Source organism: Haliotis asinina, chromosome 7 (assembly GCF_037392515.1).
Source record: "Haliotis asinina isolate JCU_RB_2024 chromosome 7, JCU_Hal_asi_v2, whole genome shotgun sequence".
NCBI classification, from domain to species: domain Eukaryota; kingdom Metazoa; phylum Mollusca; class Gastropoda; order Lepetellida; family Haliotidae; genus Haliotis; species Haliotis asinina.
In genome coordinates, this window is record NC_090286.1 from 59,125,227 (window position 1) to 59,150,544 (window position 25,318).

The 25,318-nt window shown below is 44.1% G+C and overlaps 2 protein-coding genes across 2 annotated transcripts in view; both read right to left on the reverse strand.

The window, feature by feature from the left end:
- The window catches only part of LOC137291278 (actin, cytoplasmic-like), a 162,525-nt gene that overhangs the window by 98,069 nt on the left and 39,138 nt on the right, over nt 1-25,318 (reverse strand). The gene's annotated exons all lie outside the window — the stretch shown is intronic.
- Nucleotides 1-25,318, reverse strand: part of LOC137291117 (uncharacterized) — a 52,027-nt gene that overhangs the window by 17,294 nt on the left and 9,415 nt on the right. The window contains exon 2 of the mRNA XM_067822398.1: nt 291-1,274. Coding sequence (XP_067678499.1) covers nt 291-1,274 — 984 coding nt within the window. The remainder of the gene's footprint in view (nt 1-290; nt 1,275-25,318) is intronic.

The window sequence follows — 25,318 nt, forward strand, 5'->3', positions numbered from 1 at the left end:
ATGATAATATAAACCCCGATATGTTTGCCCTCGTAAATATTATATATCAAAATTCGAATGATCGCTGATCTTACAAAACTAGGTATGAATGTAGCAAAATTTGGTACTTTTTGAAAAGTCACCGATCATTATCCCCTACACAATTATGGATAAAATAGGTTTTCAAAATGTGATTTGTTTTTTAACAATGCGGAAATATATGTATGTGTCTTCTGAATACGACAAAAATGAATATGTTGCAACAATGCTTATAGGAATAAAAACAATGATGGTTCAGTGATGGTTCAAAAACAACAACGATGAACTAGAGATGGGCCATATTCATCGTACATATCTTTCGTCATTACAGCATCCATGAAGGAGGGCAACGCCGCCCTCACAGAGCCTCCCACCCATGCTGACAAGATTCCATGCGGAGGTGCTCTCACGTTGACGGAAGTTCCAGCGGGTGCTAGGATCTCTACCTCTTTCCGGAGGCGGTCAGGGAATCCTGGGAAAAGTGTAGACCCCCCACACAAGACTATATTGTCATACAGCTGATCACGGATGGAGCTATCACACAGCTGTATGGAGCGACACAAAATATCCTGTATACCCAGCATTTCCTCACCCAGCAATGGAGGATTAAAAATCCCCTCAGGGCACTTGAAGCGTTCCTCACCCACATTGATGAAGGTCCCATCGGACTGTACATAGGTTTTGTTTAAAGTAGACTTGGTCATCGTATTCAGCTCGTGTTCGTAGTCATAGGCCACGTAGCACAGCGTCTCTTTAATGTCTCTGGCGACGTTATAGTTGATATCGTCGCCTTTTTCGATCAGCAATTTTAACAGGTAATATGTTAGATCTCGCCCCGACACTGTCGTCTTACAGACAGCGTGTGGCAAATAATATCCTTCATATACGGGAACTTGATGCGCTGTACCATCACCGAAATCCAGAACAATACCCGTCTTACGGCCAGATGAAGTCAGAGTCAAAACAGCCTGGGCTGCCAGAGACATAGCGGGAGAGTTGAAGGTCTCGAACATGATCTGGGTCATCTTTTCACGGTTGACCTTGGGGTTGAGGGGAGCCTCAGTCAGGAGGACTGAATGCTCCTCTGGAGCCACACGGAGCTCGTTGTAGAAGGTATGATGCCAGATCTTCTCCATGTCGTCCCAGTTGGTGACGACACCGTGTTCGATAGGGTACTTGACAGCAAGGATACCTCTTTTGGTCTGTGCCTCGTGACCGACGTAGCTGTCTTTCTGTCCCTTTCCGACCATCACACCCTGAAAGAGAACGTGTCAGCATTATGTGTATATAAGCCAGTAGTTATCGTGGCAGTCATTATATTTATTCAGTGATTACAAATCGTAGACAGCTGTATACGACTTAGGTATGAGGCGACAAAAACAATGTGTCTGTAAACAGCAGACACAAAAGACCAAGCGTTAAGTACCACTCTGTGTCAGGACACGCTCATTTCAGCAACATAACATGTTCTACATGCCTTACTTATGTCGTATTTAGACCCTGCATAACGATATAAAAAATTCATACAAGGGGGATAACTCCAACGTTTTTCCCTTTTGTCGGATATTCAGGCTGCATCAGTTGTTGGTGTCTACATTTCACAACTCTTGAAATACTTTCAAGCATGCTCTTTCTATATATGTGTTTTTCTAAAGGACCGCTCATAATTTATGGCTGTGGGCTAGGGTGGGGGTACACATATTGTACACATGTTCTGAATCCGAAAGGGGGGAGTAGTATAGGGAATGGGGGTTCTGGACCACTTTCAAGAAATGTCTCTACAAAGCCTTATTTACTAAATAAGGCTTTGGTGGGCCCATTAGCTCTTGCTACTATTACCCCTACTATAAAAAAGTTGGCGGTAATTTACTGTGCCTTGGTAGGAGGTAACACTGTGCCGTACGGTACGATCAATAATTCTTCTCTTACAAAACCCCTACCCGGCCCATCCCTCAAGTAGTACAAGTTAGGTTCGTCGGCTTTCATATCCACTTTATCTATGTTGTAAGTTTTGACTGACCATATAGGATCGGTGGCCCGCTTACGGCTATCGCCCTCGTGTTCCCCCGGCTGGTATAGATACCTCACTAAGGCCCTATCTGGTATCTGTTTCTCCTTCCCACGCAATGGAGCGGCCGACTCTGCAACTATTGATTTTAGTTTGATAGCGTCTGCCGGTTTCTTACCGGTGAGACGGGTGACTTCATGGTTGATTGCCGACACCACCTTGGGTAACCTCGTGACCCATTCAGTCGATCGTTTTCCAGGGGTGGCCATCTCCCTAGCATACTGATAGCCGAACAAGCGCTCGGCCAAAGTCCTATTAAATCTCTCAACTATGGCTTGGCTGCGATGGGCTCCGGCCGTGCCACGCCTGACCTTTGTATCGTGTTTGGCTAGCAGTTGTGACACGGCACCCATGAACTCCCGTCCGGGGTCAACTTGCAGCTCTGTTGGCCACGTCAGCGGGCTGCGTTTGTATATGCGTTCGAATCCTCTGGCTACCTGGGCCGAATCTTTCGTGGTCAAGGGTTCGGCTTCCTTGTAACGACTGGCTACGTCCACTACGGTTAAGGCATACTTGTACCTCTTGTCGTGGGGTAGGAACAGTAGGTCTGCCTGGTGAACGCTATTAGGTATGTTAATACCGAACCTCCTTCTAGGCACGTAGCGTGGTGCCGGCAAATAGATCTGCCACAGGGCTTGTTTTTCAAGCCACGCTTTGGCTTCCTCCGGGGGTACTCGCGCTATTTTAGCTAGCTTATCTACTGCGCTAGCTCCTTTCCAGTACCCACGCGGGCTGTAGTAAATAGCCTCAAATTTTTTCATGTCCATACGCGTATGTGTTTATACCATCAATAGCTATCCAACGTTTCGTGTCCATAGGCGACAGGGACGTCTTGTTTATAGTCAGTCCGTATATCTTATGTCCATCACTTCTAAGTGTGTTCATTTTATGTCTAAAGGTACGGGTCTTGAACAGGGCTTCCTTGAATCTGGCGTGTTTGATGTGTTGTTTCACCACATACTTCTTAACCCCCTTAGCCTTCCGGATCTCACTATTGTCGGCTTTCAGTATGGAGTACATCTTAGGTCTCAAACCTATGTACTCGGCTATGGGCGTGCCAGCACACTCGTCCTTCATCTTACCTAGGACCTTTTTATTTACCGTACTGTGTAGGGTATGGGTCTTAGGGTAGTCGCTGGTGTCGTATAAATCGAGGTGTTTCTTCATGTCCTCGTACACGTCCTCGGTTCGAATCTCCATCAGCAGGGAATCCGTGTCAGTGTACAGCACTTCGCACCTGTCGCCGTACTGTTTCTTGAGCTCGTTGTAGTAAAAGTCGTACATCAGGTGTTTGGATAAATCGAGGATGCTCATCCCCACGTAAACAGGTCGGTTGAATTTTATGTGGCTTTTCTTCATGTGTAGGGCAACCAGGTTGTCTGTGAATATCTTGCTACGGTTGAATGCCGGACTGGCTATCAATTTCCTGAGCTTGTCTTCCTCACTAGATCTAACCAGCTTCACGGTCACGCGTTTCCTCAGGTTCTCCATAGTCTTACCAAACACCGAGTTGTTCATGAGCTTGTAGAGATTTTTCTCGAAATCACTGGTGGCTTTTTTTCGTAGGTCTGTGTTCATTCTGATGTAGGGCTCCATCCATGGGCTCTGGTCAAACATGAGCACCCTGTGTATTTTGGCCAGCCTCATACCCAACGACAGGTACAGCTGTAGGTTGCGATAGTGAACGATGTACTTGGTCTTATTCATTAAGTTAGGCACGAGTTTTTCAACGTCTGTCACACGACCACCTGACAAGTTATGTTGGTACTCAGACATCCAGTCTGGGTTAACCCTCATACGTTCGGGTGCAAGGGGATAGCTGTTGTGCGATGCGTGTAATGCCTTGGGATACTCTAAGTCAACCTCGAGGATATAACCTTTGTTCGAATCTGGTGCAATGCTCATAACATCAACGTGGGGTACCCATTCGAATCCCCCTGTAGGTAGATACTGGCTCATGGCCCAGCCGTACAGGTTATTTGCGTCGAGGTAGAGAATGTGATTGGTTGGTTTGTTAGGATCGTAACCTTTCACGTATTGATTATTTGCTTTAGCGTATCGTTTGGATGCCATGGAAATCCCACCTCGCAAGCCTTTCTCAATGAATAGGTGCATGTCGTAATCTGTGAGCAATTCCAAATTAACTCCGGTCTTTTTAAGCAAGGCGTCCCACGACAGACCTGGGCTGGTGTAATACCATGCGGGGTCGAGTTTATACTGCTTTAAACAGGTCCGCCGAAACGTTTCAAACACGTCGGCTAACAGCAGTACATCTGTCCTCAAGTACAGGTCGTGATAATCACCCAGGTTCTTACAACCCAGTTTATTCCATACGTTAGTCGCGTGCGAGTAATCATCTCGTGAGACGGACGCCTCATTCAGCTTGCTATAAAAGCAGTCAATAGGGGGTAGTCTGGTCTCGGTGAACTTGGCCCAACTATCTATGTACTCATAGGGGTACACACCCTTCCTCATCAGCAGGGGTCTAGTCTCGGCGTCTGTGTATCGATCGGTGATAGGGAAGGTATTGTTGGCCTTGACCAGACTGTCGAGTGACGACAGGAGGAACTGAAACGAGTCAATGAACCTAAGTCCGTTTAAGCTGAAGGAGATGTATCTCTCCATGTTGTTGGGGATACACGTTATATTACCATCGATTTTCGCGATGGCCTGCATGATCAAGTGTGAGTCGTACCCTCTCAAGTTGTGAAAGACAACGGGGATGTTTATTGTCTTAGGGTTGATTTTAAGCTTGAGGTTGCACGCGTTGTGAGCGGCGCCTCTATACTTACCAGTTATGTGACAGTGATCTCTCACCGAATCACCGTTAAGTGGTGATTCACACACGTGACAGTTAGTGCTACTAGCGTGAGCTAGCCTGTCAGCTCGGGTCATACGTATGGGAGCGATTCTATACAATGCATTCCTAATAATTTTTTCTTCCTCCTGCAAACACTTTAGAAACCTTTCAGCCGCGTCAGGCCCCCTATACACTACCGGAGCTTTCGTTTCCCCGTCACAACGGACGACAATGTATCCAAACGAACAGGCTTTATGCTCTTGTGTCTTGTGGGTGAAGCTACCCCCACTAGGGGGTGTGGGGGAATCCCCACCCACAACTAAGGCTTCGAAGTCGGCGTATATAATATAAGGTACAGACATTTGGTTCTTGTGGTTACTGAATTTTAGGATATTTTCACCTTCCTTAGGCATGTCGACTCGTATGGCCGTCTGCCCCACACCTTGACAATCATCCCGGTGGGATTCTAATAAATCAGCTCGACTGAAACCGTGTAGGCATCGTTCACAGAAGTGGGTCTTTTCTCTGTGTGCCGATTGGTCGTGCAACAACCGGCTGAGATGTTTTATCCATGTGTAGTGATACTTTTCACCTCGCTGGATCATGAATATATTGATAACTTGGCGATCCTTCACCGGGCTGACCCTGTGTACTATTGTTGTGTTGCCTTCGTGCCCAAAGACATTTATAGCCAGATTGTTCTGTTTTTCTACTTTAGTGATCTGGGATATTGGGGTGGGTTCATCTATACCATCCCAATTAAGCCCATCATCTTGGGGATAGCTAGAAAGCCTATCTGAATGAGTGCCAGCTGGAAATAAGGCTGACCTGATAGCTAACCTCAGGCAATCGTTTCCTCTATTCTTAACGTTTACTATGGCATGTTTGTTCTTATAGTAGGGGGGCAAGGCTAGGTATGACCCGCCTCTGAACGGCACGTAGTTAGCTATGTCTAGATAGACGTTATCGATTTTATCTACAGCCCACCCGGACCCCAAGTGTGTGTAGCGTTCTAGGTATTCTCGTATCTGCTGAAAACTATTATCGATTGATGCGTCAATGGTCTCTGCATGTGTGACGACCTCTTGTTGGCCTCGGAAGTAAGGTTGAACATACTCAGTGGTACTCCCAACCTGCTTATCGAGCGACATTTTCACTGTGATCTGAAACTTGATACTTCCTAGATTATTTAGTTCCTGGTTGACCTTATCAGCTATCAGAGGCTTGATATCTGTAATGTCTATGTTTCTATCAACGTGCATGCGCCAACCTCTCAAATAGTTACCTACAGCGCGCTCAGTGCGCACGAACTGTAGGTCAATAGCTCTATTCTGTCGTAATAATTCTACAAGCTGTGGTTTTCTCATACGGGAATACCCGCCTAAACCCAAATCGTGTGCCTCGGCTTTCAGTTGTTTTACAGTGGGAGGTTTTGCTACGGGGGTATGTGATAACAATGCGGTTAACCCGGCTCTCCCCAGGTTTGAATAACCCGTGTGCCCAAGCTGTTTTGCTTGAGCTTTTAATTGTTTTACCGTAGGAGGGGCTTCTAAACCTAGTAATCTCAACAATGCTGACTTCCGCATTCTAGAATACCCGATAACACCTCTCTGTTTTGCGACCCTCTTGAGCTCGCGCACAGTAGACATCGTGTTTACACCTAAGAAAACTAATGTCTAATTGGTTCACAGTAAGGGGAGGTAACTCTTAAGTGGCTATCTTGAGCAGTCGCCTACGTTCTTTTATGTAGCCTTTTTTATTCTCGTATATGAGTTGATGTCTGACTACGTTCGCTCCGTGAGCTTTACATAAACAGTAGTGCCCTTTAACCCCGATACCACACACAGAACACGTGTAGTTAGGACTTCCCATATGGAAACAACAGAACCCCTGATTCCTGCATTTCCTACCACAGGCCTCGGTCTTCCCCATAAGTATATATTCGCATCGGTATGGAGCGGGTCTCATGTTTACTTATATAGGTATTTTAGTTTAATTGCTTCGCAACCAATGCAGTAGCTGCTATACCCAACACTATGAAGCCCAGTTCACGATTCATTTGTCCCTTGGATGGTGTGTAGTACTGAGCGAGTGTGGGTTTATTGAGCGGTTCCAATTGTTTACCAGTTAGTAGATAGTATTCTTTCATTGCTTCATCAACATCGTTGAATGTTTGAACGGCATGGTTTTCACACTTGAGTTGTTCATTAATAAAATCGATCCTCTGGAGGCGTTTTTTAGCGTACTCGGCCTGTGCTCTTTGTAATTTCTCAGTAGCGAGATCGTGTCGCATCCTTTCTTCCTGTATTTCAGCCGCGTGATCATCTCGTAGTTTCGAGAAGAGGAAATTACTCCCGGAAAATGCCAGGGCATTCACTAACGCCCCACCGACCATCATAGCTATCGTGGCCATCCCTATATTTATTTCATTATATTATCAGGTATTATTCCTTGTTTTACTAGGATGTCTTTTGTGGCCATCGCCATACCAAGGTTCATTATGAGCATACCCATATCCTGCAGGTTGAAATCTAGCTTGATAGTTGGTTGTTTAAGCACCATTTTAGTCAACCGAGCGTACCCTACGGCTAGACTGGCGACCACTGTGGCGTGGTATGCGTCGTTGACGAACGTTTTCCCCTCAGACATTATGTATATGATATAAAATATTAAAATTATAACATGATATGCGGGTCGACAGTGGGGCCTGCCGGCGGCGTGGGGGGTACCACCTCACGGTGAGGGTTTCCCTCACGTGTATATAACCACGAGATAGCCAAGGCAGCAGTTACACCTACAGCCAACAACAGTCGGGTTGGGTTGGTCACTTTATGTTGGTTACACCACCGTTTTTTACCGGCAGCTACTCTCTTAGGATTCTTCTGTCTGGTTACTGTTGAAGTGGTCTCCACCGTCACCTCGGGACTCACTGGTTCCGTCACCTCGGGACTCACTGTTTGGGGTGTGGGGGGTACCCCCACTGGGGTTTCCTGTGCAGCATCCATCTATACTATTATTATTATTCTTTCTCTCAAATTGACAATGTTTTGCCGTGATAATCGCCGCCGTCACTGGAGCCAACAACATGCCATATTTGTGGTACAGCCCGCAGCTGATAGAGCTCACGGCGTGTTCGATAAAAGGGTCTTTCTCGAGGTCCTCCCATAGGTAAAGTCGGCGCTCTGGTGGAATGGGAAGGAATTGTGATACAATACCGGTGTATATCTGGGTCATAGCCGATCCTATTGTTTTTGTCATTTCTGCTCCGAGCCGGGACTCGTATCTAGCGTACAGCTTATCGATTTCTTCGGCTGACATTTTGTGAATTTTATCCGGGGTGTAGTCTCCAAAGTAATGTTTGGCTTTGCCGCCAACAGCCAACGCCACCAGTTTCTCTCGCTTGTCATCAGTGGGGCCTGCGGGCGGCGTGGGGGAACCCTCCAACGACAATTGTTCGAGCAATTCCTCACACTCCATCTTATAATATAACAAGTAAGATTTAGTTTTAACTATATAATACCCGATACAAACAAAACACAGAGAAATGAAAGTTAAGTTGCACACGACAAATACTTCAAATATCATAGCTATATGCTTAGCTTTGCTTAGCTTTGCTTAGCTTTGCTTAGCTTTTGCTTAGCTTTGCTTAGCAAACTATATATGCTACTGGTTGGTCGGTCTTTAGAACGAGCTTAGCGTGTTTAGTTTCAGCGAGCTGTTTCTTCACCCGTTCCCGTTCTAATTTACTCATCACATCGTTCTCTCTCAAACACTCCTCAAACGAATCCCTGTCCTTGCAGTGAAATAAGGCCACCCATCGCGTCTGCTCCCTGAGGTCTTTCAACACCGAGTTGAACTTCTGCGTTAGCACCCAGACGCTGTGATTTGCATGCCTGCCGGAGAAGGCCAGGTACGATAGCATGTCTCTCTTTTTTGTTATCTCGCGATTAGCGCTGCAGTCGTCCAGTATGAACAGCGTCGGTTCCCCTTTAAATTTCTCGTGAAGAGCTTTCAACCAGTCCTGCAGGCGTGTTCCAGGGTCGATTTTGTGTACGTCCGGGTCCGTCATCACCCAAGGTCGCGCGTACGTTTTATTCATGCTCAGAGTAGGGCACATGATAACAATGTTATCGAACACATCCTTGTAGTAACCCTCCAACATATCCAACACGAAAACGGTCTTCCCACAGCCAGTCTGCCCGCACACTATGGCGCAGTGTGGGTCAGTGGGTAGTTGTGGCAGTTTATTGTTGGGGGGTGTGGGGGGGTACCCCCCATCAGTAGATGGCTTGCACGAATCTCCCATTGTCTATATTAAGTTGCGCGTCCATAATAACGTACAGATATAATTTCAACTTACCAGCGGTTTGGGCCTTCTTATTAATCTGGATGGTTATCCCTTCGCTGCCGTTATCTATACGACGCCCGCTACCGTGCAGTTTATCATCATCCGTGGATCGCATGTCCAACCATAGGGCGTACTTGGTGGTCAGGTATTCACCGATCTGCACGGAGCTTAGGTCCAGGTCCTTTGTTATGTAATCCCCCACTGGTAGCTTTTTTATCTCATCCCACTGCTGGTGTGGCCTCATACCATGACTGAACAGCTGGTTGGGCACGCCCTCGATGGTCACTTCCACCTTTTCAATCTCGGGGTTGAAAAACTTCTCGCTGTCCCTCTGGAATGGCTCGTAATCCTCCACGGGGACGACCAGGATACCTTTCATCGATCTCGCCGGCACGTTCAGGTTGATATTCCACACAGTGTCGCTCTTATCTCGCACGACTGATCTATGCCTCAGTACGCGATCGTATAGGATAGCCATCTTCCCAGAGTACTGACTTCGAACCTGCCTGGCCAGCTCCGGGCTAGTGACCATGTCGAACTCCAGAGAGATGTTGTCTATGGCATAACTGGCCTCATCACCGTTCGGCGTACGCACTACTTTGCTATAGTCGTTAAACGTGAGCTCGTATTCGAGCCTATCACCCAGCGCGGCCTGGTAAAACGGCGCGTGTCCCGTGAGCAACTCGAAGTCGAGCGGCACGCAGAATCGATTCCCGTATGCTAGAGCGATGGCCTTTTCACCGGCCGATAGCTTGTCTTGTTGGTCTTGCGTGAAGACATACCCTATGCGCGCCCGGGTTGATTTGCTGATGCCCTGGTACACATCATTGACTCGTTCTCCATCGCTTTTCCAGAGATCCTTGTAGCAGTGAAACACGTCGCTGTCGTCGATGCTCAGCACCTCATTACCGCTGATCTTGACGGTCGTTTTCTTGATGATAGCTCGACCCACGTTCCGCACTAGCTCGCGTTTGTCGTTGTCGGAGGTCAACGTGATATTGAACGCCAGTCGAACAGTGCCTGGTACAATGAGGTCATTCTCACCAAGGTTTGGAAATCTAACCAGCAGAGTTTGGTTCTGGTCTATCTTGCTGGGATTGTTGGTGATAGTCACCGACTGGCGCACGGCTCTGGCACCTAATGGCTCTCTCAATCTTCTGAAAGGATCTAATTTTCTACCGTACATTGTTATATAAAAGAAATATATTTTTAATACTAATGGATGAAGACATACCTATGGATGATATGTGGGACGATAGTGCCCAGGCATTCAATGATGACCAGGAGACCTCATTCTCGCAAGGTGACGAGCTCCTTAAAGGCGCCGTCGACGATTATTACAACGCAGTTGAAAATAAATCCAAACTCAAGCCGTTGGGAAGGAACTATTCCGATTTTACCCTCAGCAATGGCACGCTGCGTTTGAAGTCTCGCCCGGAGATCGATCTCATGAATAAACGCACTAGAGAACCGCTTGCTTTATCAACATTAGCTGGTAAACATGGAAGTCAGTTGGTCCAAGATGAACTAGGTTTCATAGATTACGGTGGCGCGCGACCTAAGCAGTATCCTCCGAAGTTAGTTCAAGGTCTGGAAGGTATCAGGGACGCCACATCAGATCAAAACATGACTTATGATATTAAAAAGATGTTGGCCGACTACGAGAACGAACCCTTCCCGGGACTCGAATTTACCGTTCGGGAACTGAGGGGGTTGGACCTGTTGATGCAAACCATTCGTGGTCAGCTCTGGAAAAGCACAGCCAAAATGAGTGAGATAGACGACCACATCGCCTATGAAAAGAAAAAACTCGGTGAAACTGAGGACGAGTCTATGAAAGCCACCATTGAGGAACGAATACGTAATTTGGAAGATGAAAGGCAGACCTGGTTGGAGACAGCGTCCGGCTACAAAGAAAAGCTTAGATCCCAGGTCAGCCGTATACGGGAAACCATCAATCAAGTCCTCCACCGAGACACCACGTTAGCAGACAGGATTCGGATATTGTTCCGGGAGCAAGGGATCACCATCGCCAGCATTCTGACTGCATTGGGTTTCATCATATCAACCCTGGTGGTGTCACTAACAGGGGGTACCCCTGTTGGGTCTACAGGAGGCGGCGGAACTCCAAGTGGCGGTGGGGGTGTTAAAGACTGGATCAAAAAACTCGGGGAAGGCCTAGCTAAACTAGCTGGTAAAGCCGCCGAAGCCCTTCCCGGCATCCTGGGTAGCATCGTCTCGTGGTTGTTGGGCGCTCTGTCTAAAACTGCCATGTGGCTCAGTCAAAACCTGTGGGCAGCCATCGTCGCCGTGGCGGGCCTGGTGTACGTAGCGGCTAAGAAATCTTTAACCAAATAAGTCCCAAAGTTACCCCACCAACCACCAGGGCTGTTTTATTATCAATATGCTGCTGATAGGTGGGTAACCCCACATGCATATGGGGGTGTGTTGGGGGCACATGAACTTTAGGCTCCGGAGGTGGCGCCACTATACCCTTTTCACGTGGTGGGATGTGTGGGATATAGGCAGTGTTAATATCGGGGTTGATACCCAACTTTTGGTCCGCCGTGGCTATGACTATTTTGTTGTTATAACCCACCACTTTTTTTATTCTCAGTTGCATATCACTCGGGGCCATGTACAACCCCACACCGAACACGTAATTGACTTTCGATCTGGCGTATTCTAACACGTTTTGGTAACGGTCGATGGCCCTCGGGAGATCAACTGGAGAATTGATAGCATCCTCAACGTTGGAAACGAACTGTGTCTGAGCGTCGTAAGCAGTTCCCTTACCGAGGATGTTGGAACGCGTCATCGACTGCGCACCCAACAGCGCCCACACGTACGTTCGAATCGAGTCGTTCAAGCGTATTGTACCAGCACGAGTGAATTCTTTCGATGTTTTTGAGATCATTTTAGTCCAGGCTGTGGCTGCATCAGGACTGGTTTGCTTTATACAGCTGACATGGATCTTTTCATTCGTTGTGGGGCCTGTAAATGTATGCCGGTTTGGGTTGTATGAACCATCTTTAGAACCGGCATAATATTTTCCGGACCTGTAGAAGTACACGAGAACTATACCGAGACCATGGTTCACACCAGGAAGGCGAAAGTCTTTATTTGTTGGAATCTCAAACTCCCCACAAACACGTTCATAAGCGCGTCTATCATAGGGGTTATTCGTCATACTCCACGCTTTATCTTGGGGAAGAGGAGCACTTATTTCCTTCAATATTCGTCTCGTTTGATAATAAATATGAAACAAAATAACCGCCTTACTCAGTTTGTCTATACCGTAGTCTGGTTTCACACCCGACCCTGTCGTCGCACACCACACAGCAAAGTTGAGTTGGTTCTGCCAAAACTGCATTGGGTTTTGATTCCAGTTTACCACCGCCTGCGCGTTATTAACGGACACGACATACTTTTCAAAGATATCAATAAAGGTTGTTTTAAACCCCGTACCATCTGCATTCACCACGATTTTCAAGTGTGCTAAATCCATATTATAATTTATAATTCATATATTATAATATGTACATAACACTTCCAGGAATAACGAGCGGTGAGGCCGTTCAGCTGACGCACGCGATCGATAACACGTCAGGTCAACTCGAAGTCGCACTCTGCGATATCACCTACCTACCGCAATGGACTAACATTAATATCAGCAACAATAAGCTGTTCGTCAGTGGAACTCGCAGCCAGATAACTGACGGCTACTACAGCGTGTGCTCTCTAAACGACGAGGTCTTCAAACCCCTGGGAGCCGAACTCAAGATGAACGACTCAAACGGTACAGTGGTGTTAATCAACAACGGAAGAAACCCCTTGAGGCTCGGCCGACCATTAGCGAGGATACTCGGTATGTCTCCTGACGAGATAAAACCAACAACAACCGTCACAGGCACGAAGTTACCCGACCTAGTACCGTACCGAGAGCTGTACATTCATCTCGGTCAGGTGAGCACAACGTACAACATTCAAGGAGGTCACCCTTCCACTATACTGAGAGCAGTGCCGGTGAAAACTGAGAAATACAACGACGGTAGAACCGAGTCGTTTTCACCACGGCAGTATAAGAGATTAATCCAGGGCAACATACCTGAGCTGACAATATCGGTGTTAGATATAAATCATAATCCTGTAAATATAGGATACCTCAGCTTAACGCTTCACGTAACATGACCAGCGCACAAGGGCCCGGAGTGAAAAAATGCGTCAATATCGGGATCTCCGACCTCGGAGACACACGCGGTTTCGACGCTCCCGGAGTAGATGGTAAATCGTATGCCTTGCAACTGAAAAACAACATTTACAAACGCGTTGAAATCCCCTCCGGTGGAACCCTAAGTGATATGATAGATACCACAAGAGCAATAGTCAACACTAAGTACTCCCTTGTCAACACCGGTGATAATAGTTGGGTAATATACCCATCGTTCGGAGGTAAACTGTTCGACTTAGACGATGTTGAGAGCACTACCGTCGTCAAAAACAAACCATATATGCTCGTCTTCACCGAAGATGACAAGTGGGTGTTGTTACCCGATAACAAATGGTTTCTCAATATTAGACTCGTCTCCCCTTACGTGTTCACGGATAACAAAGACAACCACCTAAACAAAGTCGTGAACAATGGAACCCTGCTCGTGGCTTACGTCCCAACTCAGAGACGTAGCATAGTCGTCAGCCCAGTCAACACTATAGCAGCCCACATGCTATCGAGTAAACCGGCCATACAAAACGTGAAATTGCAGTTGGTGTCTGAATTCGAAGGCGTGGTCAAGATACTAGAGAGTCTACCGGCAAACTCAACACTGTTCATCAAAGTCTACCTAGGGGAACCATCGGTGAATGATGTCGAGATCGTGAAGGGGATCAAACTCGGGTGGGTGAAACGACACCAGTATCAAGTTTGCAACGTTTACGTGCGGGTGGGTGTCGACTCCAAGACCAGTCTGCAGGGGGTCAACGTGATCGTGGAAAACAAGATATCATTAATCAACATATTCCTGCCTGACAACATACACTTCATGGGTATTAAGTTAACCCCTGAATTATTATCAGAAAACCAGTTGGAAATTATATCGTAATAGTATAATAATGACCAGTCATCACCCCAACACTACGCTTAACGACCTGGGAGATACGGAGGGATTCGATCAGCCTGGTGAGGAAGATGAATTATACATCCTGCACTTCAAAGACAACGTGTACAGACGGGTGCCGTTACCAGATTTTAAAAAACCTAAATGGCTGATCAACTTAACACCCACCTCACCTAATATGATATTAAATAATGGGTATATCTCTAAGATTAGGAACAACGGTATCTGGCCCGGGGATTTCATTCCGGAGAATACATTAGTAAACACAGAATCTGTTAGTTACGAAAAAAATGGGTTAAGTGCTCATCCAGACAATAAATTAAAATTTAGCAGTGATCTTGATAGAATATCTTCCCCTTCCACCCTCATCATAGAAGTCTTCTTTACGTCTTTCTATAGAACCCTCCCAATATCACACCAAATTTTACCCGGGGTGTTAATACACTGGGCTAAAGAACACATACACCGATATTGTCGTATTGTTATACAATGGGGTACCACGGGTCTTATAAACCGCTTAATAAACCTCAGTGGGGTTTCTATTACAACAGGAAATTTTATTAACCTCTCACCTATTACCCTGACTAGTAGTCTAGAACTTGTAGACTTCAAATTCATTGATAGACTTTTAATTGAAACCCAATTAAAAAATCTTTCAAAATATATATTATAGGATGGGTCTGTACCCAGTCATAGAGGAAGTAGCGAAGACGTTGGAAACCGTAGATGGGTTCCGCTTGAGGCAGTTATGTGATGTGAAACGTCAACTAGAACAAGACCGTGACACGCGGAAAGCACTATGTAAGAAGTACAATAGAGCTTTCAATATCGTGGACGGGGCTGACACTACCCTTATGGCAACCAGCATGGGACTAGGGGCGGCAGGCGTTGGGTTGTTAACCACCATCGTGGCTGCACCTATAGTGCTAGGTATTGAAATAACGGCTGGGGTGACAGGGTTGGTAGGGTTGGCTCTTAAGTTAGTATCACGCAGACTTAATCGTAAGGCATTGAAACACGACGAGATCAGGGTTCTGGCCGAAGCAAAGCTGAACACAGTGAGTGAGCGAATTTCCACGGCACTCTCTGACAGTAAGATCTCAGAAGAGGAGTTTCGTTCAATCCTATCTGAACTCAAAAAATATAACGGAATGAAACAAGATATTCGATCCAAGTCTCGTAAGTCTGCTATCAGCGAGGACGAGAAAAAAAAGTACATAGAACAGGGGATACAAAAAGCCCAGCAAGCTTTTATTATGAACACCAAAGAGATCGTAGGCGGTTCACGTTAAACTGTTTCATCGAGGTAAACGTGACATAGGCCGGGTAGGGGTTTTGTAAGAGAAGAATTATTGATCGTACCGTACGGCACAGTGTTACCTCCTACCAAGGCACAGTAAATTACCGCCAACTTTTTTATAGTAGGGGTAATAGTAGCAAGAGCTAATGGGCCCACCAAAGCCTTATTTAGTAAATAAGGCTTTGTAGAGACATTTCTTGAAAGTGGTCCAGAACCCCCATTCCCTATACTACTGGGGGTTGTCATTGATTTTGTGCAATCACTTACTATGTTCATTAAATCTTTTGTTTGTTTGTTTGTTTGTTTGTTTGCTTATTAGTTTCTTTGGTGTGTGCGTGGTAGGTGTGTAGGTCTTTCTGCGGGTAGGTGTAGGTGGAGCAGTACATCCAGCGTTATGCGCCAATGGCTAGAGGATTGATTTGAAATTAATTACCTGTGATGAAGTGTAATGGTTGTCTGTATAATTTATATATTTCAACCAGACTTGACTGCGGTGTGAAACAATCACTAAACAAACGTTGGGATAAAGCATATCCACTTTCACATATGAATGTGGTATTGTTAATGGGCGATAGAAAATTTACCTTCTCAATATGTCCGAATACGTCTGAAAGTACAAAATGTCCGTACCAAGAGTACACTGCGTCCTGTTTGTGATTGTAGTAATCCATTCTTGAAATTGTAATCGTGGTTTCCAAAACTCATGTTTCAATATTACAGTTCCAGAAAGAAGTAAGAACATGCACGCTCACTTTCATTGATATTGCACCTTATGATGACGCATTGTGAATAGAGATCAACATCCGAGCGTAGACGCTATATGTATTTACAACATCGGTCACTGGCTGAATGATATTTCTCGAGCTAATGCTGCAAATGCAATATGACTTTCAGGACTTTTGTTGTGTTCAAGTAAGGAACTAATGATTAGTCCAGAGAATAAGCATTGTTTACAGTTGAAGCTTCAGGGCACGTACTCGTCAGGGATTAGAAAAGAATACTTAACAACACGAGTTCCACAGCTCTATGAGACAGCTCTATGTGTGTCTGATATCGTACCCAGTGGATTAGTATTAATTAATCTTACGACCGGATTTTTCTTACAGTGCACACTATGTCTGTCTACGTTATCTCTATATCAAGGCCGGACCCGAACCAGTCTCCATTATCCGATAAAGCATATGCCTTTGATCATAAATATACAAACACATGTAACCATAAAATCTATGTCAGGTAGATGAAAATAAGTCATACAATCAATTTTCGGGATAAGAGTTTGCCCTGCTATAAAATCCAAAAGAAACTGTTGGCTTCAGACCTGTCCTCTGGGCCTGCCAACAATGGTCGGGAAGATACACAACGGCTGGGCGGCCCCGGCAAACCCTGCCCTGCTTGTGCTCGAACCGTTGTCAATGACAATAGGGGTAGATACTTCATCCATCTTCCTAGAAAACAAAACACAACTAATCATGTACTCAATCACGTCACTCAATCTTTCTTTATTGTTTGTATGTATGTGCATATAAAATAGACAATAAAAGACAATAAATTGATTTACAAAATGCACAAAAGGAAGCATGATATTACTGGCACAAGAGTGAATCTCTAAGTTTCACTTCATGTTGTATATAAATATAAAGGTATTTTTTTTACTGGACTGCCAATTAACACTAGAGATTAATTAGAGATTTTTAAACTCATGAATGGTGGGATTTGAATAGAACTTATGTGGTAAATACAAACATCTCAGATTTTGATAACTACATTCAAACTAAAATAAAATGAAATTCATTTTCAAGAGAGTTATTTTTACACACAGGACATAATCTATTCGATCTGCGTTGGTTAATAATATATCGAACGGTTTCAGTTTGGAGACGGTGCGAAGAACATCGGAATTTAGCAAGGGCCGATTTGGAATTTTGTGATTAATAAATCTTCTATGTTATTCAACATTAAATGAGATTTTAAAACAAGAATAAAGTGAAAATTTAGGACTATTTACTTGCGATGAGTGCCACTCTTGTTCATAACTTGCTCTGAGTCTAAAGACAAATTCTGATATGAACTGATCAACATTACACAAATTTTGCCGATGTTCCCACATAAAGCAAAATCCAAAAAAGTAGACAATATTCCGAATTTTGTATGTCCAGTTTGTTTTACCATTTACAGAGTCTAAAAGTAACATATCGTAGCATTTCTTTACAAACCTAGAATCTGGCATTTTATATACTTTACACCAATATCTAACAGCCTTTTTTATATACATACACTAGATAACGGCCACATTCTCTCTTAACTACATTTTCGGAGTCGACCGCTTGACATTTAAGAACCGTTTACAGCAAAACATATGTACAATTTCAACTTCATTGAATTTAGCAACTCCCCATATTTCAGCTCCATATAAAACAACTGGGCTAATTTTAGTATCAAATATCTTAAATACCAAACCATAAGGACTTGGATTGAATGTGTAAACAGATTTTAGTATACCATATGCAATTTTCTTAGCTTGCAAATGTTACTATCTTGCACTGACTCCCTTCACACCTTGCAAAAATATTTCATTGGCTTCCCAACATGTTGTACTAATTTACATGTTGCATTTACTTCCCTTACATGTTTGCACAATTTCCTCGGCATATAACACTGAAAATTAGTTTTTCATTCCTCAATGCGCAACCTAAATTCGTGGATCACCTTTATTCGTAGATCGTGGTAATTACCGCGTTATCTCGTAAACTGTCTCGCACGACGTCACGCCTCGCTGACAAAGTAACACCAAGCTAGCCCGTTCATTCACCAGTGAGTGGGAGGTCGCCGACTGTGTACATAAAGCGTACACGTATTTGGACGTTTGAGCGTCGCCGCGCTCGGGTGTGTAGCTACGATAATACATGTTTCATCGCCACAAGAGAGAAACCCAAACAACTTGATAAAAAAAACCCGCTTAAATATCACTGCATACAAAACATTCAAAGAAGGAAGTAATCAACTGCAACATTGAAGTAAGTCCTGTAAGGGAGACAACTCGGACATACACACCCAACAATATCTCATAACGTGTGCACCAGCTGATTCCAGTGAATGACAGTGTAACACTTGTAACTGCCCTGATACCATTGATATTTGAACATACCTGACTTCAGTCTCAGCAAGAGTTCTACTACAGAACACGATCCCAACACCAGCCTGCCCATGGGCCGTGACTCGTCACTCTCTTACTTCCTGTACTGGGCAGTGGAGCGTGAATACCACGACCGGCTTTGGGCAGATTGTATGGACGCTTCTAGTGGTTTTTTGGCAAATATTACTATTAACTGACAAACTACTGATAAAATATTACCGTCCACCTGTGTCTACATTTTGCATCTCACGAATGTTTGCTGTACACACGTCTGTCTCAAGTACTTCTGAGTCTCGTTAAGACCAACACGTCGGTGTATGTAACAATTATATAATTATATTAATATATTGACAATTCTTTCAAATGTCAGGCAGCTGACTTGTGTGCTGGTGTTAACAGCCAAGTAATCAACAAACGTGTGTTGTGCAGATGGGGTCATCTCAAAAGCCGTTTTCTGGTTACCACTTGAGAGATTTATTGGGAGTCAGTGTTGCCACTTTCAGAAGACGCTGTTTTCCGAATCGGTGTCACTATCGTCAGAGTCTACCCTGATGACAGCTGGCTTGATGGTGGCATGGTCCAGTCCACTTTGGTCCCAATAATGTCTTCCTATTTCATTCTCAACTTTCTCAACGCACTTTTGCCATGTGTCCTGCGTGATGGTGTCTATTGACTGTTGAACAATCGTCTGTACATCCCGAAGTATGAATGTTACATTTTGCCTGCCAACATCCGATTTCATGATACCCCAAATGAGTTCTATTGGGTTTAAATCGCAATGATAGGGTGGCAATCGCAAAACTGAATGATCATGTTCTGTAAGGTACTCATCAACCTTAAAGACAGGTGTGGTTTTAGTTGACTTTATGATGCCATACAGAACAGGTTTCTTCGCTTTTTCTGGATACGATATTCAACCATTTTATCATGTCCCCCCTCTTACTGTTAGATGTTTGGGCATTTGTATTAGGTACTTGAACGCCATGATATGGAGCGTTATCCATGACAAGCAGACTTTTGTGTGTTGGGGGCTGGGGGGGGGTGGGGGGGGGGGGGGGTTTGGGGCAGTGCTGGTACCAATTGATTTGGTACCCATTCTAAGAAAACCATCCCATTCATTTCGGTATGATAGTATCGGTTGTCTTTAGATTTTGCCTTGAAGACTAGGGAGCAGCCAAGTAGGAATCCCCGACTCTCGCAACCAGCATGGAGCACAATCAGTCGCTCTCCCTTGCCAAGTGGTAACTTTCTGGCAAAGGACTCTGAAGAGGAGCTAGCGAACCATTGTGTCCTTGTGGTATGGGAAACATTTACCCATGTTTCGTCCAAATATACAGGCTCGTAACCCTCTGTACGTTTCTTTCGAATTGTGCATAAGTACTGGTTTCTTAGTCGAACAATATCACACCTCTCGCACAGTACACGTCTATTTTCTGAGCCTACTTGTTTGTAACGGAAACCAAATTTGTGAAGCAACGTCCATAAGTGATATTTTGAAGTGACCAAAGAATGATTTGTCTTCATATGCTTTTTTCAGAATTCGCAGAGAGACACAGGTACTTTGATTATATAGAGACTCGATGTCGTTTCTTACCAGCTATTGTTGAAATGAATCGACTTTCTCACATTGTGTGGGTTTTGAGACGGTCCACTTAGTTGTGTCATTGCAGGTTGAATCGGTACAATTTTTCAAGATAGTTTTTGACTTCCCTTCCTTCATCCAAACAGCACGTGCAGTTCGTAAACGATACTTAGCCACAGCACGTTGAGGCCTACCCCTTTCACCTTCGGTTTCAAAAAAGTTGAATACTTTGCAAATAGTTGGCTTAGCGTCGTGTGATAATCTCGTTGTTTCAGGTACTGCAATCACGAATGTCTAGTTCGCCGAGCAAATCACACGTGTCAATTTCACACGCGCACCTTGCCCACCTGGCTGTTCTACCAGCAAGAGGCCCCCCTCGTACAAACTAGCGAAAGGTGACAATAAAATGATGATCGTTTGTTAAATAACTTTTTTATTCGGGTGTCCCAAATTATGAGACACATCATCAGAGTTGGTCTGTCGATTTCATGTGGCTGTGCAAAATTTGGTTTTGTTGCAATTATTAGATTTTGTGTTAGTGAGCAATTCATTGGTCTCAAATGGAATCAAACGGACTGTACTTTCTAAGTGGCATTGTACAATCACAACTTCTTTCAAAGCCCTGGAGGCCAGCCTGGTTATCTGGGTATGATGCACTGGCACTTCACTGAGCGGGGACTGCACAATGGCGCCCTTCACTGCTGGGCGACAGCCAGTTTATTTACAATAGAAAAAAAATCCAGGAAGGGGTTGGCAGAATATTTTGTCAGGTTTTCATCGGTGCTGTAGCAGAGTATACGTGACCAAAGTAACAAACATCATTATCGTTAGAGAAGGACTAAGTTAGTCAAGCAGTTATTCGGATCAATGCGGTGGTAACAATGGCAGAGACTGACAACTGTCAACTGACAACTGTCACGACATTGTACTCACAATGACCACATGGGACAGAACGACCAACGTCGTTAGCATCTTTATGTGAGCAAAATTGAAGATTTCGGTGATTTTCTCTTCTCCTTGTCCCTTATACAGCTGGAATGTTGCTGAGTGCGGTGTAAAACTAAACTCGCTCACTAAAACACATGTTGTATGCTAGAAATACACTCAGCGCCTCATCACACTAATTAGAAAACAAAATTTTGATCCCTAGTCATGATGTTCATTGCTGGATCCAAATCAGTGGGACTGATATTTGGCCTCTTGGCCGTTTTTGGCACGAAAGGACTTTAATTCTCATTGTAAATTAGTCATAATTCATTTACAAATTTGAAATATATACCTGCCGTATTCAGTCGTGTATTTTGAAAAATGTTTTTATAAAAACAATTTGTTCACTGTTTGTATGTTACCTCCAGGACGCGATCTGACCCACTCAGCCACCGCAGCGGTCTAAATAGTTAACTGCATTCATTAACTTCGGCAATGGGAGACATCAAGTTAAACATGCAAAAGGGCACTCGAGGTACGTGATTGACACTACAGTGTGTGAGAGTGAGTTACGTTTTACACCGCAACATCCCAGCAATACCATGGCGGGGGACACCAGAAATGGACTTATCACATTGTACCCATTTCTAAATCTACCCTCTCAAAAACTTGAGACTGTGACAAGAGAGAAATGATGTTAAAAGGAATTATGCAATTATATAGCTCAATGTTCGAGCGTGTGAGATACCGTCTACGACTGGACAGATTTATGTTTGATAATTCTGACGTTTTGACAGATGATATGGAAAATGAAACTTTGGTCAAACTCTCAAGAATGCACCCTCGTGCACGTTCCCATACCGAGACGGGTACGGTTTTCGAACCATCATGCTGTTTGTATTTATTGCCTGTGACCTTTAAATTGAATAAATTTCTTCTTCTCCTTCAAAGAATCGACGGCAGCAGCTGGTTGGTTTGGGAATCAGCAATTCCAGGCTGTGAAAATCCATAACGATACAAACAGACATGACGGGTTAATGGCCTACAGTGGCATTTTTAGTGTGGCTGCAATGTTTCCAATTTGACAATATGTAAAGATACCACAGCTGGGACAAGTCCTGCAATGCATCATGTAAATAATTCTCAACTTTATCACAGTTCCTATTGTAGCGTTTGTTGAAAATTGGATTAAAATGAAGATTCACCAGGTACTCAGGGATGTGTCTCTTTGACACTTTTCCGTTATTAAGAAAACATCATTTCTTAGGAAACCATATGATTTAGTCGTGCTCAAATGTGCCTCTTATCCAGCGACAGTGCCTCTTATCCACATCGTGAACTCTGTTTACGCACACTGCAAACATACATAATATATGTATAACCATATTTTGGTGGTATTGGAAATAAGATTTAATCTGAAATGACACCGAAAGGAAAACAAATTCTGCATAGTTTTCAGTGTTGTGTAAGGCGTGTCATTGTCGTTTGTAAATACGGAGTTGACGTTGGACATGACGGGGATAGATCTCTAGATCAGGTTGACAATGGTTTTGTGGAAGAATCCAGCCCACATCACCACACCCCACAACCAAACATTTCTGACACCTTCTATTATGACGATACGGCAAACAATTTAGATCAGTCAGTGAACATATTCATCCTTTCTTATGATTTAGCTGTACATGAATTACAGCCGATGGCTCTTCTTATAGGGAAGACAACTCCGGATGCACGTGCATTGTCATTGTCATGAAATACATCCCATCATTGCTTTGGTTACTGCATTTTGACGACATGTTTCTTGTATAAACTAAAACATCTGAAACCAGATTGGCTAAATTGGCTATTTGAACCTTGGCTACAAAACCAGGTCTACCTAACATATAAAAAAGAGAAAAAATCATTAAAATTAACATGAAACATATCTGGCAATTGTTTCGTAGCGTGACATTTCTTTAGCGGTTTAGTATTGTATCCAACCATAGGGCATAGGAAAAAATATTATTCAGTGTTTTGTATCATTACGTTAAGAACAATGATTCTTGATTTATCAAGGAAACGACCTCCAAGTTGGTGAAAAATGCAAAATATCGGTAATCACTGCTAATCATTGATGACACCAGGTGTTCGTGAACGGGCAACGTGTTATCCGCAGATGAAATGACAAAAATGTCCATAAACGGTAATCTTTTAGACATCTCGTTTGCAAACTGGAACCGTTTCAATATGTAAACCCCACGTGTAAACTGTATATAACTTTAGAATATGCTTAAATTATACTAACCCTCCCTAAAAATGAAGGCTAAGACCTATTTTTGCTAAAGGTTAGTCTACATCCTCTGGCCCAAGCGTAGAATTTGTGATGCGTTAAATACAGGGAACACATTATCACCCCTATTGGGGGAAAATGAATTCTTTATTGTTTGTCTTTATATGTTGCGCTCTTTTCACATGTTCCTAACTAGTGGGCAAAAGAAAAAACGTGTTAATGATCGATAGAATCAAAGCAAAATGTTTTTAAGTTACAGTACTTATAATGAAGTTAGCATTTGGGACAATGGACCAACAGTGTCTATGAGAAACTCATCACAGATGAAGAGCATGTGTCATGTAATAGACAGTGGGGTATGAATAGCACAGTTCATAGATACAAGAGTATACCAAAACACAGCACGAATATGCCGAGGACAATGACAAAAGGCGATTGGTATCGCCAGTATGGGGGCATCACAACGTTAACTGGCAAGAGCCTTAAACTGAAGCCAGGTCAATATCAGCATATTCCAAAGCGAGAGTTCCGACCCTTCTGTGGAATGGCATTCACCCGTCTTCACCGTCAACACAGACTGCAAATAGGTACGAACTGAACGTCGGTGGCTTGGAGAGAGTGCTACTTACAGATGAAAGTCGGTTCAGTTGCTTCAGAAACGATTGCATAGTACGAGTCTTGGATCCAGGAGAGACTGACCAACTGTGCAAGTTAGGACATTGTAAATCGTAAATAACCCTTAACTTAAGAGACGTTTACGACGGGCTTACTATGTCTGCATGGAACGAAATATGCTAGGTATCCTTCAGTAAGTCGTACAGAGTAAGTAAGCGCTCAGAGGCTTTTGTGAACCGACACCCTGGGTCCTTGGGGCCTGAAGCTTTTTAGAGTTGAGGGCAAACACTGCTCAGAGCGACTGATACCAAAATGCGTTCAAGAAGTTCAGCTGTCCAGTGAAGAAGGCGACATGGTATGTGGCGACATTTGTGGCAAGAGAACAAGAAGTCTAAATGTCTCGCGATACAGGGATGAAGTATTGAGACCTTTTGTGGTGTTATTGGACAACGTCCAAGTGAAGTCATTTTGTAGCACGACAATGAGATCTCACACCGCCAGAAGGTTTTGAGAATACCTGCATAACGTTAACGTCTTGCGTAATACCTTCTCTGGCGTTCTCGTATTCTGACATGAATCCCAGTGAACATCTCTGAGATCATCTTCATCGTCAGCTGAAACAGGTTGTATCACCTCCAGATAACCAACAGAGACTTGAACAGACTCCCATGAACAGAATCCCTCCGGACGTCATCCAAACGACGTCAATAAGGAGGCATGTGTTGGTGTGTATGGATGCCACGGTGGCCACACTCGCTACAAATTATGTGTTCCCTGATTTCTGTCGTGCCTCTTCGTGCATATTTTTTCAATGAACACTGATTTACTGATTTTGTTCATTTTGACCCCTTGACTCTTTCTTTGACTTGCAGCAAATGCAAGACCAGCATTACGATGAACTTTCAGTAAATGTATTGGAAAATGGTTTCTGTTTGTAAAATAATCAGCATAAATCTAACATACCGCTTTGTTTCCAAGTGAAGTCAGTGACTTTCGTTTTGACAGAAGTTTATAAACAAAACAAAACGTGCAAATCTCTGATCGATTGATGATTATTGATTTCTTCTTCTTGACATTCCAACCCTGCACCGCAACACCCCTCCCGTACCGAACCATCATATCTCTGAGACGAGTCTCCTCTTCT